The sequence below is a fragment of the Rhinopithecus roxellana genome, chromosome 4, assembly GCF_007565055.1.
Source record: "Rhinopithecus roxellana isolate Shanxi Qingling chromosome 4, ASM756505v1, whole genome shotgun sequence".
Classification (NCBI taxonomy): domain Eukaryota; kingdom Metazoa; phylum Chordata; class Mammalia; order Primates; family Cercopithecidae; genus Rhinopithecus; species Rhinopithecus roxellana.
The window spans coordinates 128,484,641-128,504,671 of record NC_044552.1 but is presented as its reverse complement, the minus strand read 5'-3'; the positions used below and the strand labels follow the sequence as shown (position 1 = coordinate 128,504,671).

The window sequence follows — 20,031 nt, the reverse complement described above, 5'->3', positions numbered from 1 at the left end:
TAGGTAATAGGCAAAAAGGTTCATATATATAAGTCAATAAAGTAGATATACTTAACTATAAAAATACTTACATCAATATAGTTGGCATTAATATAATCTGAGGAAGGATCATCCTCTACGGGTTGCAAAATTACTCTGGAGTGATCATCTAAAATTTTTAAATAATAAATATAAGCTGTTAAATCTTCTCCCTGTTCTGAGGCAATGTCATTGGTTGAGACTAAAGAATTCAGTGGTTGCCCATAGTCTATCCATAGTATATTACTACCAAATCAGTCCTTTGAAGAAATATAAGAACTTTAGTGAGCCTTGCTATTACATTTATAATACTCTGTGACTAAAGCTTCACTGACTTGAACCTTCATAGTTAGTGTTTAGGAGACATGAAATTGTCTGGTAAGTAATCATTTGAGTCATATAATTGTCCACATAACTGAACTAGACTTAACTTCTAATTTTGCTTCTTAGTCATGACTTTAAATGGGTTGGATCCTTTTCTTCTGCACTTTACAGCAAATGAGCCACAGAATTAAAAAGTGAATTTTGAATTCCTGCTCTCCGTTTCTTACTCCCTGAAAATCAAGGTTAGATTTTGAGCTATTCATAAGATACTTTAAAATAATTTAAATTCAGAATAGAGTGGTCTAGGTAAATCAGCAGCTAGTTACAAGTTAAACTACCTGCTACTTTCCTTACTGATCTGTGGTTTTGTCTGATAATGACTTTATTATCCCGTGTATATCTTGAGGACTTACTCAGGAGGAAGTCCCTAATGATAAATACCGAACAACTGGAGTTTAGACAGTGCCTCCAAGTAAGAATTAAAGGCATGTGGAAAGAATAACACCCCAATCTTGAATATGTTTGATGGGGGTGTTAAAACAGTTTATAACTGAAAATATCTTATTTTTTCATTATCCTGATAGTCTTAGCTGTTCAGGAACACCCCATGCATTTATGTACAAACATGAAATCAAACAGCAAGTTATCTCCACAGGGTGAAGTGGCTGAGTCAATTTGATTAATGAGGATGATGACAATTTCAGAATCACTGCTAATAGCCAATGTTGTTTTTGTTTGTTGTTGCTTTTGAGATGGAGTCTCGCTTTGTTGCCCAGGCTGGAGTGCAGTAGCAATCTCTGTTCATTGCAACCTCCACCTCCCGGGTTCAAGCAATTCTCTTTCCTTAGCATCCTGAGTAGCTAGGATTACAGGCACGTGCCACCAAGCTGGGTAATTTTGTATTTTTAGCAGAAATAGGGTTCTGCCATGTTGGCCAGGTTGGTCTCAAACTCCTGACCTCAGGTGATACGTCCGCCTTGGCCTCCTAAAGTACTGGGATTACAGGCGTGAGCCCCTGAGCCTGACTGTAAATGCTGTCTTAATATGAAATAGATTACTTCATAAACAGACACACCACTCTCTGGGATTTTTCTTAAGGTTTAAAACCATATAAACATATAATATTTGCATTCACCAAGAATTGTATTGGAACTTACATGCTATAATGTTTCCATATCGGTTTTTTGCTCTATTTTGATCTTTTTTAGCTACATCCCAAGACGCTGACTGTCCTTCAAAAAAGCTCTGGGAAAACAAAATGAATAAGCAGACTGAATTTAATTCCTTTTTAAAAACCAGGTTATCTGTTTGGAAGCCCCAAATAGTAAAAACCACTTTCTCAGAGAGGAAAGGAATCCCACAGTAGTAAACAAGTTTCATTCTCAGACCTCAAAGCCGCTTTGCTGGATTCATACTTGTTCATCTTAAATTGGATTGAGGTCAAATTAAGACAAAAAAATAACTTTAGAGAAAAAAAAAAAGGACCTTGAAAGTATTTTAAATTTAAGATCACTATAACGAGAGGTAGAAGTAGAAAAGTATCATTCTTTTCAAAACGTATTGAATGATAGTGCATCAAAACTGCAAAAAAACTTTTTTTTTTTTTTTTTTTTTTTTTTTTTTGAGACGGAGTCTGGCTCTGTCGCCCAGGCTGGAGTGCAGTGGCCGGATCTCAGCTCACTGCAAGCTCCGCCTCCCGGGTTTACGCCATTCTCCTGCCTCAGCCTCCCGAGTAGCTGGGACTACATTAGCTGGGACTACAGGAGCCCACCACCTCGCCCGGCTAGTTTTTTTTTTTTTTTTAGTAGAGACGGGGTTTCACCGTGTTAGCCAGGATGGTCTTGATCTCCTGACCTTGTGATCCGCCCGTCTCGGCCTCCCAAAGTGCTGAGATTACAGGCTTGAGCCACCGCGCCCGGCCCAAAAAAACTTTTAATGAGTATATTTCAAATGTGCATCATTTAGCATTTATAACAGTAGAAAGAAAACCTGCTTCCCTCCATAATTATTCATTAAATTGTGTGCAATACATCACATTTGAGTTTCTTTGAAGATCATGAAAAGGACTGAGTCTTTACAACAAGGGACCATATAAAAATTAAAATAGAGTCCCCTTTTTCAAGAATCTGGGAACAGATGAATTTGTTGACTAGTTTAATTACCATACACAGCAATTGAAAACGGGTGTAAATTTCATTTTGCAAAAGAACTTAAACTTTGCTCAACACAGGAAATGGGGTCTTCAAAGAGCCAATGGTCTTTGAAGCAAGGTACACAGGAATACACATGAAATGAACAAAAAGAACCAGCTCTGACAGAATAGTCTAATTCCTTGTACTTATTTTGTTATATGTGTTTCTGGCATATATCTAAAATCAACTTTCAAAATTCAGAGATAATTAACACTCCTAATTTAAGGTATTCAAGTAATCTATAGATAAAATATGGAGTTTAAAAGATTCTTCATGAAACTGGATGTATTTTGGATGGTCTTTTCAAAGCAAACTATTACTTGGATTCTTTCACTTTAAATGTGTGCGTACTGTGATGTGTTCATGGGGAGTGGGCTGGCTTCCTTCCATGCCCCAGATTGGTATTTCTCAGTAAGTGAAGGGTGGCAAAGGAACTATTTCCCTTTTGCTATATTATGTTTGTTGGAATGTTTGGTTTTAAATCACTGCCTTTGTAAGATAAGTCCTGGTATTTTGGTTTGAGTAGGAAGGGGAAATAAGGTTAGAAGAAGAATTTCCCACTGCCTTCTTTCAGCTTCTCAGTGTTGTTTACCAGATTTGCAGTACCCTATTTTTTTTCTCAGTCACCCTCAACCAATAATCCATAAAATTAAACTGAGAGTGGCAAGTAGTACATTTAGAGCACAAAGCTTCATTTGATTTCTCAATCATAAGGTCAACAAACAAAGAGGCAGAGAAGTACCTGCTACTTGATTCATTCAAATGATAGAATCTGTAATGGAACAATGGGAACCAAAGTGTATTGCTACTTGATTTTTGTATGAGAAGATACACAAAGTGTTTTTTAATACCATAGTAAAATAAATTATGGAATCCAACATTAAAGATTCTTTTTTTTTTTTTTTTTTTTTTTGAGACGGAGTCTCGCTCTGTCGCCCAGGCTGGAGTGCAGTGGCCGGCTCTCAGCTCACTGCAAGCTCCGCCTCCCGGGTTCACGCCATTCTCCTGCCTCAGCCTCCCGAGTAGCTGGGACTACAGGCGCCCGCCTCGTCGCCCGGCTAGTTTTTTTTGTATTTTTTAGTAGAGACGGGGTTTCACCATGTTAGCCAGGATGGTCTTGATCTCCTGACCTCGTGATCCGCCCGTCTCGGCCTCCCAAAGTGCTGGGATTACAGGCTTGAGCCACCGCGCCCGGCCAACATTAAAGATTCTTGTAATAAATTTAGACTCAGATATATCTCTGGGAAGTGCTTTTTCCCCATTCCCTTCCCATTCCCATGTACACGCTTGTACACTCATAAACACTAGATTAGAGAGCCTACAGAGCAATCCCCTCCTTGTTGTGTTAAAGACGGGAAAAAATATTAAATTCCACTGAGTATCCTAGTTAAAAATCAAATTCAATACAGTATCGAAACTTATTCACCTCATATTCCTCTTTGAACCCATAGCTGTCTGATGTCTTCATGAGATTAATGTGTTGCAGTAAATCAGCTACCCTGATGGCTGGATGAAGCTGTCCCGTCTGGTAAGGGGATTCCGTCCCCTCACAGAGGTAGCGAGGTACGTCTAGAAGGCGACTGGACTCTGCTGTAGCACTGTGGTTCTCATCTGGCATTTTTCAGATTTCAGAAGTTAAAAAAGAGACAAAGTTATCTTGTTTAATATATATATCTATGCAATGAGGATTTTAAGACCTTAAGATCTTTTTGATAACAAGAGGAATTCTGGGAAAGAAATATCATACAGTATAGGCCTAGGCAGTATCCCCAAAGATAAAACTCAAGGTTTGAGGTGAGAGTATATTATGTGTGGATCAGCAAGAAAACAGATCCTGTGAGATGCAGGGAGACATCTGATAGACCTTTTAAAAGCTTAAGTGGGAAATTTTGCTGAGTTCTTTTTCTTGCATCTGCAGTCACAGCAGTATAGAGTGGGACCAGAGGACCCAGCTGTCAAGTGGAGGGGTGTTTTCATGGTCGATTAAGTTGACCAAACTCCTTCCCACCCATATCCCAACCTCCCTCAGAGACACCCGATCTAGGTGGCCCATCCCCAAAGGGCTGCTCTTCTTGTTCTTGTGGCCCTATTCTCTGAGGCTTCTTACCATAGCACCCTCTGCACTAGGAAACATGGGCATTCCACATGATCACCCCCTGATGCCACTCTGTCTGCTAGCCAGACTACACGTGCAATTATATTCAACTTCTGCCACCTTGACTTATTACTATTATTGTTTTTATTGCAAACACATTCTGAGTCTCCTGGCCACGCTGTGAGAGAAAGCAGGGTGTGCTTCTGGAGCAAAATGTGGGTTCCTCCCCTGGAAGTCTTTTCTGGCCCCTCCAGGTTGAGTTACAATGCTCCTTCTTTATGTTCCCATGATCTCTTATTCATTTTTACATGTGATTTCACTTAATCCATATTTTAATCATTTATTTACTTGGCTATTTTCCTCACTAAATTCCAAACACAGAGTACAGAGACAGAATATTTTTCTTTCTATTCCTAGTGCCTGATGCATAAGTCACTCAATAAATATTCCAATGAATGAATTAAAAAGTCAACTGAATCCCTGACCACCCACAATTAAGTGTAAGTCCCTTCCCAATTGTGTCATTAGCTTTAAAAGAAAAGAAACTTTAAATTATTTTTCTGTCATAAGAAGAAAAGAACAAGAACATTTTTGCCTATGAAGAATAAACAGTATTTTAATGACCGAAGTACTAAACATTACAACGAGAAGCATGCTCATATTTATCACATTTAAACTTACCAATTAAAAAAAAAAAAAACAAATGTTTTAAGGGGTGTTACTTTGAAAAGCATTATACCGTCATACTCATTAACAGAAGAGAAAATACACTCTTAGGGGAACTTTTTTTTTTAAACGATAATGCATACTGTAGAGAACGATATTTAATTAACAGAAAAACATATTTCAAGGGCTAGTACATTTGCCTGTTCTTTCACCAACTCTACAAATAGGATATGGCAAAAAATGAATTGTTGTCCCCATGATAAACATTTTTTCTTCCTGGAGAAGGGAAAAAAAAAAAAAAAAAGAACCCTACAATCAGATTTGTGTGCCTCTGTAATTTAGCTTGATTGCATTTATCTTTACTCCCTCTTATTAAGCTGAATGCTTATTTTTTGCATTCATTCCTAAAAATACCACACTGAATCAAAAAATCCCTGATAGATTCTGTTGTGACCTAACCACCTAAGTGAATTCATGTCTTTTACACAGATTTTTCCCACCCCTCCACACAAAAACATTGGCTAATAAACATGATTCCTGAGTTTCCTATTCTCAATATGAGACCGAAGTCAATGGATCTACTTCTATTAAAATATTACAATAAACAGACCGACATAAAGAATAAATACATCTCCCCACAAAAATTAAATTCAGAAGCAACTGATTTGGGCACTGCTGCAGAATATACGTTAAGGATGAAAAGTAAAGAGAACAGATAATGTCAGAGAGGCAAAATGCAATCACTCAAGCTGGAAGAAGGTAGCCAGGGCTCAGTGGAACAGCCCCAGGGCTCAGTGGAGGAGCCCCAGAGCTCACTTTTACCTGCTGGAGTAGCAGAATATTTACAATTGAAAAAGGCTTAGTGAGAAACACAGAATTCACCCATATTCCAAATCTTACAGACGATTGTGTCCTAACATAAAATAGACAGTGTCTTTTGTTTTGCATTAAACTTTAATACAGTAGTACAATGAGCAGTAAGGTCTTTAAAATCATCACATATGCATTATTAATCTCAATACATTTCTGCCTCATTAAACCACCTAATAATGTGACTAGTAGTGACGGTACATGTACTAATCATTATCCTTATTATACATTTAAGAATAATAACTTGAAATACATCCTTGATTGAAAGGTTTTCTAGAGTTCTTTGCAATACACTTACCTGTTATAGGAACTTAAACCCAATGAAGCAGTAAAACACAAAAACCAAAAATATGAATCAATATGAAAAGTTTCTAAGCCCTTTTAAATCAGTAAGCATTGGCATTAAACAATATTTGAAGTGATTTCAGAAACTGCATTATAAATACAAAAATGATTGGATGCAAAACTCTAAAGACCACAATCCTAAGAATGATGAAAAATACAACATATCATTTCTACATCTAATATGATTAATGAGATAATTAGCTTTTAAAGAATGCCAATATATTTTTAAAACACGCTTGACTTTCAAAATTAAAATGTATAATGAATGTTTATATAACTAGACTTCATGACTCTATTGTGTTAAATTTGACTTTCCTTAAACATGAAAATCCTTTTTCACAGGGAAAATTACTATAATAATTATTTATAGTTTATAAAACTCATACACATGATCTAATTTTCTCTTTATAATAAAATCCTGTGAAAAAGGTATGGTAGGAATTATTATACTGTTTTACAGATGGGAAAACAAAGATGTAAGGTATTTTTATGAGTTCATATTGTAAATCTACAGGACGAATGAGACTTGGACTTTACATATGTGTAGAAAATTATTGTAATGAAACTTAGCATTGAAGCAACTAATTTTTTCCAATTAGTTATCAATATTTTAATTGAAATGTATTAACTTTATACTGACAGCATTCTACAGTGCTTAGCAGAAGATGACATTTTCGGAGGCATCTGATGTCTCCTTAATGATCCCCAGTGATCATCATTTATGGCTCCTCCCTGTGTGATCAGATCACTCCCTGGGGCAAATCCCCAGTTCACTTCTTAACCATTATTGGTGGACATCAAAGGGAGAGTGCAAGTAGAGATGAAGAACATTGACTTTTCAGATTATTTAAGAATATATATCCTTCATAGTAATTATAAAATTATAATTTTAAATATTTATTTTAGTGAATGAGAGGTATATTCTACCTGAGTTAGTTGTGTTGTTCCAAAATATTTTAAAAATTCAATTTAACATTGATTGTATGGATAACCAAAATACAAGCATAAAATGAGTTAAAGTTTTATGTTCACAAGAAATATTAAATATAAATAACAAACATGACATTTGGGAATTTACAAGATATATTTATGTGATAATTTCCACATTTCTTTGGTTAAAGCTTAACTAGAAACACTGGTAAAATTGATATGGAACCTATGAACATGTAGGCAAGCTGGTTACTAATCATTGGTGTATAATTAGTCAAGGAATAGGGTACAAAGTGGAATGAAACCCATTCCATTCTTAAATATATAGGTAGACTTAAAAAATAATATAATTTTACATCTGTAAAAGCCTTAATTGTCATTAGCAATAGCAGTTTTATTAGATGTTATACAGTGGTAACCCAAGTAGCTTGTTCTAAATTTCTTGAAAGGTAACACTACTTATCAGATAAGGTTCATGTAGAATGTCTAACCCCACATCAAGATTTTAGCAACTTTACCTACATTAAAATAGTCTTAATAAAGACAAAAGCTAAAGCAAATGCACATAATCCTAATGTTCACTTGTAAATTTGTTCTTTTGTGGTTATAAATTAGGAGGATTTAGAAACATTCCTTTCCATTAGGTAGACTTTTACATATAAACTAGTTATTCAAGCAACACTGGACCCTGAGATGTATGCATTTGGCTTCATTCTACTAATTTTGACATGTTAATATTAGTTTTACATTAAGGGCCATTGTACTTCTGCTCCAAATCTAACAACCAAGAATTAAAGAATACATTAAATAGCATGCCTTGTTAATCTGAAATCCACTAGATCTGATATTGGGTTGAACACAGTTGCTCTCTTTGATAATATTATGGCTGTCTATTTTCAAAATCAAGCTGCCTCCTGCACTGTAAATAATCTGTATGTGGGCAAACCCATGCAAGGAGGTGTGATCCATGCAATGAAAAGATGATAAAGATTTAGGGCCTCACCTAACACAGCAGTCGGTACAAGTGCATCATTGGGCACTGCAGGAAAACAAAGCTCATGAAGGAATATATTGCTCTAAAATTGTTTTTTAAAATCTTTTTTCTTTAAAATAGATTTATGCTTTTTTAAGAAATATAATTATTAAATTTTCTCAGATTACTGTATTCTGCAAATGTAAAATTTTCTCTCCCAGCTTGCGTTATATCTAAACATCAAGAAAGGTGTATCTATAATTATAGTTCAGAACTCTGTTTAATTTAAAAAGCCAGAAAATCCAACCTGACATTACAAAAATTAAGGAAAAAAAACACGTATTTTAGATCTATCAAATGTAAGGTATTTAAAGAAATAATTATCTCATATTCATTCCAAACAATTTTTTTTCAGTTAGCTGTGGGAAATAGATTTAATCCTTTCTCTAAGTTCGTAAGTGGATATTTATAGTTACACTGCAGAATTCAAACTTTCAAATAAGGTCCTAACATAGGCAATAGATAGACAAGTTTGTGAAGCATGAATCATTTCAAACCCTTAAGTGATTAAATATTAAATTAGTAGTTAAGGAGATGATACATCTTTATTTTCAGCAAAACTTACTTTCAACAGTAATAGTATTTTACGTTTTTCTCCATCATTTATCTATAGTGAAATAAAAATAAAATAGATCTGAAAGACACTGTCATGATTATAACTAAATTCCAAAATGACTCACGTATAGCATTCCTAACTACTAATTTGGTATACATATATACATAGAAAATGATGGGCTTCATTTTAGATCCAATAGTTACTGAAAAATTTCACCAAGCTGAACAATTCAGAAAAAAACCTTCCCTCTCTGAAAAGACATACAAGCATACAACCTACAAATACTTTGTTTTCAATCTTACTACTACATATGTTCATAGTTTGTATAGGAGATAATACTTCTATTGTTTCTTTGCTTATACCCATGTTTTCCAAATTGGGGTGTGCATATCTCTGAGATCTGAGCCAAATGTCATAAGGCCCAAGTTATACAAGGCCAGTATACTCAAGAGATATACCTGATTTGCCTGCTTCAAGCATCAATTTTACTTGAGGATTTGAAGAAACAAAGTTAGACAATTTTACTTAAACTTAACTAACTTAAACAGATGCACTATAGAACAGAATATAACATTCATATGAAATTTGAAAATAAACAGTAATATTGATTCTGGGGTAATTATTAAAGTCACCTGCTTTTAAACTGTATTTCAGTGGAAATATTTTAAAAGCCTTGCCTTCATAGACCAACATTAGGAATTTTCAAGACAGATGGATGGATGAATTTCACTATTCCTTGCAAATCCCCCAATTCAAGTACACTTTTGGACTTCACAGCAGATACTTGAGAGCACGTAGACTAACGTTTTCCTGAGTTAACTTTTCAGTATTGCAATTCTCCAGGAGTCTACAATATACTACTTTAATGGCATGATTTTACCTATGTCAATAATTCCCAGAATTACCGTTTCCTCTTATCTCAAAAGAGTCTTTCATCTTACACAAAGAAAGATGCAAATGGAAAAAGCATTATAAATTCTGACATGAGCTAACTTTTTGTAGGCAATCATGTATTTTCACTTAAAGCAATGACATGTGCTATGAACTGAGTGGTATATGTTTGGAATATCTCTTATGATACAGTAATAAAATTCATAGAGTTTGAAGTTAAACTAAATCCAATATCAATCCTGATGAGAACCCTTCTTGTAAATTCCATAATATCCTCCATCTCTTTCTCTTCTTTCTAGCTGCTTCTCCCCTCACTTCCTTACTCTCTCTCATTATTCAAAAGGTAATGTGCAGAATTCAAAGTGAACTTAATGAGCCGTAACATCATTTATTAAAACTTTAATGAAAAACTTACATCTTGGACTAAAGTTATGTTGGTCCATGAAGGTGATGGAAAGAGGATCTTCTGCATGCAGAGTGCTCTGATCAGCATAACTTCGATCCATTGCATTCACCATGTGAGTCATCTCCTGCCGAGTATTCCCCATGGCATCTTTGCGTTTTTTAGCAAGTTTGCTGCCAAGGCAAATACAAAACGGAATCCTTAGTGTTTGAGGCTTGAAGGAGAGCTAACACCAGCAATAAGTAGTTCAGGTGAGCCCGAGGATAATGTTACAAACATGGTTTAGAAACCCCAAGCACTGGTCACAATTTCAGGAATTAAGTTTGACATTCAAACAATTATATTTGTTCCTTGCTATAAAAGTATTTTGTCAGATGCATACTTCAATATTCAAGCTGTCAACCCAAATCTCTCATCATTTCCTGTATTTTATTCTCTTAAATATCATAAAATATAATTATATTTATTAAAAGCAAAATAAATACCTCCTTACTAGAGTAATTCAATAAATATTTAAGCTAAAGTCAAGTTTTGATATTCCTCCTGGGTAATTAATTCTTTTGATCAACTTTTAGTTCCTTTTAGAAATAACATGACTAACTTTTCAAATTTGTTTTACTGTAGCCACCAAATTAAAACAAAGACATGTCCCATTCTTCATTCTCTGTGCTATTATTAAAAATGCAATGTGTAGCATTAATATATTTAGCAATATATTTACAGCATTAATCAGAAGCTAATCTGAAGACTTTTAGAATAAACCACTGCTAGAAAATTTCTAGTACACATGAATATATGGGATTAAATCATATACTGTGTAAGAAAAGTACTGAGAAAAGTTTTAAAAAATGGAATGGAAAGATACGCAAATTATCATCTTGGAATACTCACATGGTCAAATATTAAAAATGTGTTTTCTAATTAGAACCATATGATGTACTATCAACTAACTACAGCAATGCTTTATAAATGCAGAAAGGCATATGATTTAAGAGATTGGCTAATAACAGCATTAGAATTATGAACTACTCAAATATTGGCATGTTCATCTTACATGTCATGGATGTAAAATATATTTTAGTTCTTTGTGAATGTTACACATGAAACATCCAAGAAAAAGGGCTATTAAAGGCACATAAAATATTTAAATCACACTAACAAGAAAATTAATATATAAATAAAGGTACTCTAAAAGCCTGCAATAGACAAATTATGTTACTAAGTTTATGGCAGCAATTTATATTGCCTTGGAAATATTCTTTAGTTGTTTTAAGAACACCAATCCTCCACTAGATTATAAGCTAAGCCATTTTCTTCTGATCCTCATATTAATATCCAAACCAAAGTAAATGTACTACAAACACTACAAAGGCTCATTTAATACACTGAGCTTATGTATGAAGGCTTCTCCTTTAAAACATAAATCTAGCAATTGGAGGACTATTCCAGTGCAGGATATTTTTCTCTGAGAATTATAGTACTTGGCCTCAAGGCAGTACATACACAACACACACGACACGTGTACACAGCAGATCTGACACTATGTTGTTTAAGATAGTCATAAGCTAAGATTTGGGGATGGAGATAGCTATTTTAGAAATAATAAATAACGATAATCACAGAATCACAGTATCGGTAATAAGAAAACAACGACAAAGTGTAACAAGAACTATCACCACCACCAACATAACTACCACGACACCATCACCACCATCATTTATTAGCAACATTTGCGCTATATATTCAAAGAACTATTAATCTTTTTCTAGGTTTGAGGGTAAAAATCCTTTATGAATATGTAGGTTTCAGACAGGTAATATAAATGAGTGCTGCTGTCAGTGGCAAGATACCATAAGGAAGGGTAATGAAGAATCGGAAAGCAGTTTAGGGGCAACTTGCCTAAGTGACTACTGGTATTTGATCCCAGTGTTGAACTTCTGGCTTATTTATTTATTTTTTAAGACAAGTCATGAATCTGATTGTTGATGTTAACTTTCTTGATTTTTTCAAGTGGTTTTATTTTTTGAAACAGTGTATGGGCCACATGAAACATCATAAGGTCACATTTAGCCTACGGACTTTCACTTTCCAAACTTCCCGCTAGGCCATCATACAGGATGTTTGCTCTTTAACCTGCAACATTTTTTTGCCTGTAATATCTGGCTAACTTCTATCTGTTCGGTCTCAGTGTAATAGACACTTCATCAGGGAGGTTTTACATGACTGACTCTAAAGCAGCCTTTCTCAAGTTAGGCTAGGTATTTTCTATACTACCACATTCTTCCCCTGTAATGAGTGTTACTGACTGAAAAGTGCGAATATCTTTCAATTGTTTTCCCCACTATGTGCTCCACAAAGAGAAGGATGATCTGCATAGCCTTGGCACTTGACTCTGTGTCTGGCATGTAACAGGCTTCAGTAAATACTTGTTGAATTGATGAATTAGGCCTGTTATAGACTTGGCACTTTTCATTTGTTAACTCAATTCTCAGATCAATCTGCTGAAAAAGGCACAAGGATTCTAATTGTATAGATAAGTTCAATGAGGCTCAGGGGAGTTAAATAACTTGCCCAAGGTTATTTATCTAATAAGCAATGAAAAATGACTTGGTTCTAAAGCCTGAGCTCTTACACTGTATCTGGTTGCTTACACTTTTTAAATTGCCACATTTCAAAGTGGCACTACTTACTCTAGCAGTTGAACACTAGTTAATATACACCACTACTTACTCTAGCAGTTGAACACTAGTTGTTCTAAATTTCAGCAAAATATATAGAAAAAATATTTTGCCGGCCGGGCGCGGTGGCTCAAGCCTGTAATCCCAGCACTTTGGGAGGCCGAGGCGGGCGGATCACGAGGTCAGGATATCGAGACCATCCTGGCTAACACGGTGAAACCCCGTCTCTACTAAAAAAATACAAAAAACTAGCCGGGCGAGGTGGCGGGCGCCTGTAGTCCCAGCTACTCGGGAGGCTGAGGCAGGAGAATGGCGTAAACCCGGGAGGCGGAGTTTGCAGTGAGCTGAGATCTGGCCACTGCACTCCAGCCTGGGTGACAGAGCGAGACTCCTTCTCAAAAAAAAAAAAAAAAAAAGAAAGAAAAAATATTTTGCCATTTGTAAATTTTAAAACAGCAAAAATTGCCTTAGGAAATACCTTCCAATCTATGTTTCTAGGATAAGAAGAATAAATTCATTTCTCAAAAAATATAAGAGACTGAACTGAATAAAAATAGCACTGACAAAAAACAAACTGAAATTTGGATTCAAAATAATGTTAAAATTTTGAAGATGGGCAGTTCAAAGTCAATAGAAAAGACAAATTTAAACCCTGAGGCTTTACTTTAAAATATGTGTAATTTATATGTATTTCATGATTGGAGAAAAACAAGAAGTAATGAATTTGTTAAATACATGACAGGTTTAAATTTTCATGCAATGAAGGACTTTAACTTTTCAGATTCACAAACCTAGATTAGTTGACAAATTATGGGGGAATATAACCTTTGTTAATATCTGCCAGCCATGAATTATGAGCTTGGTTTTTATACCTTAATCCTCACAACAACCCTGTGAGGTAGGCTTTCATTCAGGCTCTTCTAAAACAAAGAAAAATTAACATCAGTGTTAAGTGTTTTGATCAAAAACAGATAGTTACTATGACAATGCCAATGAATATTAGCTCAAAGATCACATCTGGTTTTCTTTTAAGCTCTACTCTGATTTTTATCTATTTTTATCTTTAAAAATCCCTGTAATCCAGATAAGCATCACTAGGTATGGTTAAGCAGCCTTTAAAAGCATATCTCTGTGATAATCTCTGTAGTTATGATTAAAATTGCCAGTAACCCTATGTACTACAATAATATTAGTATAACCTGTTACATTGTCTGGAACACAGAAATGTTGTCCATCCATCAAAAAAGGAATCCCATTTTAACATCAGAGCTGCATCAATGGTTAATGTTAAGCTATTGACAGTCTCATAATGAAATACTTATTGATTCCAGTATGTTTGATGCTTTGTCTCCTCCTGAGCAACGAGCATATATAATGTGCACTTCAGAAGAGTTAAGCAATTCATTTTGCAACTAGTTTGAGTTTGACAGATGTGCAAATGACTTTCATTATGAAAGCAGCCAACAGCATAAACTTCTGCAGGTGGATATATGGGTGGGCCATAAAGGGGGAAAGTGCTCCATCATTGTATGAAACGGTACAGTTGATTATCTCTGGCTTCATCAAACATAATTTAACAAGGATATTGTGATTCATCACAATAAGTTAGGAGCACTGTTAGTGTACAGCTGCTTGGTTTAGCAGATTTTAGGAAGCAAAGCTTTTATAATATTTGAAATGTTGGCAGAACTGTGTTATAGTCATGGAGAATCGAGACTCTTACAAAGGTTTTGTTGTAAAGCTAGCTTCAATTTACCTAGTGATTTAAATGCTGTGGGATATGTGCCCCAAACATACTTAATTTCAATCTTTAAACCTTGAAAGGTGTTGGATCAAATACTGGTCAAGCAAAGTCCAAGAATGCCTTGCTGTAATGTTCCCTTGATTTAGATGAAAAACTACTCCGGCATATTAGGTGATAAGCTGAAAATGACTCAGGAAATAGAATGGACCATCTTCTCCATCCTTATCCAAATGAACAAACCATGCTTGAGTCTCGGAAGAGTTACAGACTTTGGAAGAGAAAAGGAGCAATGCGATGCCTATATCTGTTCCTAGTTCCTAGTTGACAAAGGTTTTTTTGGCTCTAGTTTTAGGAAACATTTGTCCTACTTAAGTTACAATAAACTCATTTTTTTTTTTCTCTAAAAAGAATTTTTATTTCTTTGTTGCTGCAACACCATGATTTTTCTACTTTTTTTTTCTTTAACAAAAGCACAATGATTGCCTTAATGGCCAGACCAAAGATGTTCTGAAGTTATAACCCATCCTGGATTCCTAGAAATACAGAAACAGATGTTATCACATGCAGACCTGAACTAATTTGCATCCTATGAAGGCATTTTGAGTGTTCCATAAATACACCACTTGGCTCATTTTGTCAGACATAACGATGCTACATAAAGATAGTGATTTGTGAGTTACAACCACTATCTCTTCTTTACCAGATGAGTGAAGTGTCATATTGCTAAGATAAGGTACAGGTTTAACTTTAGTAAATAAATGATGTTTTTGGCTCTAGACTAAAGCTACTTATGGAAAATTATAAATAAATTAAAAGTAGCTGGACAAACAGAAATACAATATCCCTTTTTAAAAAGATTGGCAAAATAGGTAATAAAGTTTAAGTTTTAGAGTCTGAAAAAACTTTTTTTTAAAATGTCACCAAAATTGCAAACATTCTGTTTTGTTTTTGAAAAGGGATACTGCATCCTTAACACATGTAAAGTTGTACATCACCCATTTTCTACTTACAGGTAGTAGGAGTAAGAATAGTAGCTCCTCCTGGCAAGCAAATCACAGACAGTGGAAAAAGAGAAGCAATGGTGAATGAAAAGCATGACTCTGTCACATTCAATAAAGCAGAAAAATGTGCGTTAAAAAAGAAAAGAAAAGAAAAGAAAATTCATGTTTTTTTTGCTTTGCATTTCAATTTGCTCATGCATTGTTAGATTTTTTTTTTTTGCCATGCAATTAAACAGACATATGCAATTAAAAACAAAATTTAAAATACATAATTTGGAAAAAATAACATGCTGATATTTCTTATTGCCAAAAAATTGAAAAATTAAATGGATTGTGTATTTTCAACATGCAGTTAAGCATAATATCCATTACCATCTAAATATGTGACAGATGGAACAGCTGTGCTTAGAACTTGTGTACTATATAGATTATTTTTCTTTAGATACAAAACATAAAGATTTACCATATTAATATATCATATATACAGAATAACACCTAAATTTCTACAAACAAGTTATTATATCTTAATGGTACATAGGTATATACATATGTTATGTGAATATACATATATACCATATACTATATATACACAAAGATACTTCTACAGTAGATGCATGTGAACATAATATCATACACAAACATTTACTGTATTGAAACATAATTTCAAATTTATGTTTGAGTTATTAATGTGTTCATGCTGTGCATGTAAAATATAATACACAACCAATGAAAAATGGCATACATTTGGAAATAATTGAATAGCGATTAAATTAAAAAAATGACATTGCGTTTTGAAAGATGCAATATCCCTTTTCTTAGCCTAAAAACTTACTTTATATATATCCTTAGCTGTAAAACTTTACTCAATTGAATTACACACCATCCTTTTGCAAAACAACCAAAAAGACATGGAACTGTTTTCCCCACAAGAAATATATCTACATATATTCATCCCAGTGAGGGATAAAGTCAAACTTAACACTAAATCTAGATAAGAGACTAAAGTAATTTGTTTTTCCATTATTTTTATTATAAATTTATATATTAAAAGGGAAACATTTTATATTAATAGTTTTAAGCTATACTTGATGATAATATCCAATGCAATGCTGCTATATCTATACTTTTTTATATGTATGATAAACATACTTGTGATTAAAGCATATATGTTACATGTGTGACACACGGTACATATGAGTAAAAGTCATTACAAAGTGGCTTTGGTAAGTAAGAAATTCAAGTAATGTAGATATACATACTATATATTAGAAGGTAACATATCTAAATAATGAAACCTGATCTCTCTAAAAAAGTGCAGGTTTTCCTGGATATAAAGGTGATGGTGAGGAACAGAAGCAAAAGCCCTAGCATACTTTCCATCAAAAGACAATCAAAGCATAATTATGAAAGCTCAAATGTTAAATATTTTAATAGAGAGGCTCATTAACTTAACCATTTAATATATGAACCAGAAAATCAAGTTGTCATACAACTTTAGAGAGCTGTCAGAGCATTTCACCTTCCCCCAAAATCTTGCTTAGTGATGGTTTTAGCATACTTTAGGAAGTTTATTTTTCAATTTTTTTTCATTATTGCTAAATCAGAGGCCTGGATAGGGAGGGTTATCAAGACAAATGAATGCTTTCAAATAAAACTGAATAGCCCAATTCTAACTGAATATGAGGACATAATTAGAAGTCACTTTCATGTTTATATCCAATCTGAAGAACATTGTTAAACAATGCTTGTTAAATTTGCTATCTAAACTGTTTACTTAAGTCTCCAAATACCAAATTTAAACTAAACAGAGACATAAGGTCTGAAGGTTACATTTGGTGATTTTTATTGATCTTTACTGGCAAATTTTTATTGCTAAAATACTTAAAACTTTTGCCTCACATATGATGTATTTTCCAACCACAGAGGGAGACAACAGCAAGAGAAAGCACTATTTGGGGAAAGCACGTATGTAGCTAATTTAACACAAAACACTATAATGCATACCTAATGTTTCTAATGCAGATGTGTCTTCTCCAACATATATATCTCCAGGGGATAATCGTAAAGAGGCAATATATTAAAATAAACTCTGATGGAATCATTAAAACATGTAGTATGAGTCTTATCTATAATGTTAATGCTTTATTTCAAGTATAAAATAAGTATAATAGTAAACTAGATAATTTAATGTAATATAAGCAACATCATTTGTTATATTTTTCAATAGAATTCATTGATTACAACCACTTCTATACACCAAACTATTTTAGGACTGTACTTTTGCTTATAAAGATTTTTTTTTTAAAGTCTTTCCAAATTGTAGCATTATCCCAAATACACAATGGGAAGGATTAGAGTGCTATATTAGTTTCCAAGACAATGCCTTACAGATTGATGACATTTTATATAATGTAAAACAGCTGAAATTACAAAAACTGTGTACTTTGAAAGGCTTTTCATCAGGAATATACTTTGGTCTCCAGAGCAAAGCTCAGTTTAAATTCCAGTAGGTCTTAATATTTTCAAGTAATTCCAGAAGATGGTGATAATGGTTGATATAGTATAAAAAATTAGTGTTCAATTAAAACAATTTACTCTCTATTTTAAAAGGCTAAAATTTTTAGTCAATGAATATTTAATGTACAATTTTACTAAATAATATTTATATTCTTCTCATATCTTATTTGTAGCCAAGATGTAGAAAAATACATTAAAAGAGCACAAAATAATTCCTAGACCACAGCCCAAGTATCACAATAAATCCATATTTTGCCATTGTTAATAATAACACTTCAAATACAAGACAAATTATCTCAAGTACCTTCGCATTTGAGAAATTTAAATTCAGATATTAATTTCTAGATCAACTTAACAAAAAGCATATGTTTTATATCCAAAATTAAATTGCGAATAACCAAATAAGAATTTATTAGAGAGCATGTCCAATAGACTCAGGTGCTGACAACATTGTTAAAATTAAAAGTTTCTTCTTGTTGTTTGTTCTAATTTAAAGGATCTTGAGAAAAACAGGTTTTTAAAACCAGTGACATAAATGGTACGTGAGGAGGACCGGACAATATTAGGCCTTACCTCTTTTTTACAATTAATATGACAACTAGGAGAAGGAGGATGAACACCAAAATTCCAGCACTAATTCCTGCTATTTTCACGACTCTGTCTGTCTGCTTGGCGGGATCTGGGATCACTTCTGGTTCTTCTGTTGCTGCTGCTAAATGAATTAAAAAAAAATCAGTTACAGAAAGAAGCTAATAATCACAGAAAAAAAATTATTCCCAGTAATCACCCCCAATAAACACAACTTGTTTACTGTATATTAATAAAAATAATTTCACAATGTAAATACAGAAGCATGCTAAAATACAATATGAGATTTAGGGTCGAGGTAAGGAAATCTTTCTGACAAGAGGTTTTGTTAATACAAAAAATAAAACAAACCTCCGAAATAAATATCAAAGAGAATGATGAACTAGTTTTCCCCAAGTGTCCTTGAAAGTCAGAACATAAAGTTTTCTAGCAACTAGTATATTGGAAAGAAATGGGGTCAGATTTAGAGGTTTATCAGTCAATTCAGCAAATGCTTCTTGACTCAAATGCCAAGTGGTATGCTTGGTGCTTTAAGGCAGTAGTAATGACACTTGTTTGGGACAGAAGGGTTAAGTTTAATAAATGTCTAGTATAACTGCTAGAAGCATGAGTTTATGATTTAATATATATAATTTGAGATGAATAGTTGAGTTGGCACAAGAGGAGAATAGGCAAAGAAAAACAAACACATCAAGGAATATTTCACATTATTTTATTAAATAAAACCCAGATAATAAACTTGGGAAACAACTTGGAGAAGATGATTATTTTTAAAAACTTCTTTGTATGCCCTAACTTCCTTTCTTCCTCAAAACCATCTGGCTACTCATCATACACACAATCAATTAAAATTATAAACTTTAACTCCTTTACAACCCCCAGTAACTCTCTGCAGACATTTTCCTTTTACCTCATTTACCTTGAAAATTGACAAGGAAAGTATTACTACCTACACTTTATCGATAAAGGAACTGAGGCTTAGAAAGATAAGGATAGTTTATAAATTGCTCAAGAGCAAAGAAAAAATCTAATATATCTTCTGTCTTTTAAAGCACAATTTCTCAATGTTTCCAAATCCATGGCTCCTACTGCTAAAAATTGGTGTAATAAGAGTCCAGGTGATTCGCAGGATTAGACACATTTGGGAAACTGCCTTGAAGCACCCAGCACAGCGCCTTGC

At 33.9% G+C, this 20,031-nt stretch overlaps 1 protein-coding gene across 9 annotated transcripts in view; it reads right to left on the bottom strand.

Moving 5' to 3' along the window:
- PTPRK (protein tyrosine phosphatase receptor type K) overlaps positions 1–20,031 on the bottom strand; it is a 571,158-nt gene that overhangs the window by 27,169 nt on the left and 523,958 nt on the right. For 3 of the 9 annotated variants that reach the window (XM_030929049.1, XM_030929051.1, XM_030929054.1), the window contains exons 14-19: positions 18,837–18,975; positions 10,336–10,496; positions 8,444–8,479; positions 3,961–4,145; positions 1,500–1,587; positions 72–148 (exon numbers count right to left, since the gene is read on the bottom strand). In XM_030929049.1, coding sequence (XP_030784909.1) covers positions 72–148; positions 1,500–1,587; positions 3,961–4,145; positions 8,444–8,479; positions 10,336–10,496; positions 18,837–18,975 — 686 coding nt within the window. Of the gene's footprint in view, positions 1–71; positions 149–1,499; positions 1,588–3,960; positions 4,146–5,120; positions 5,572–8,443; positions 8,480–10,335; positions 10,497–18,836; positions 18,976–20,031 lie in introns of those variants that run through there. The other 6 variants (XM_030929053.1, XM_010358439.2, XM_030929052.1 and 3 more) reach the window with 4 other exon arrangements.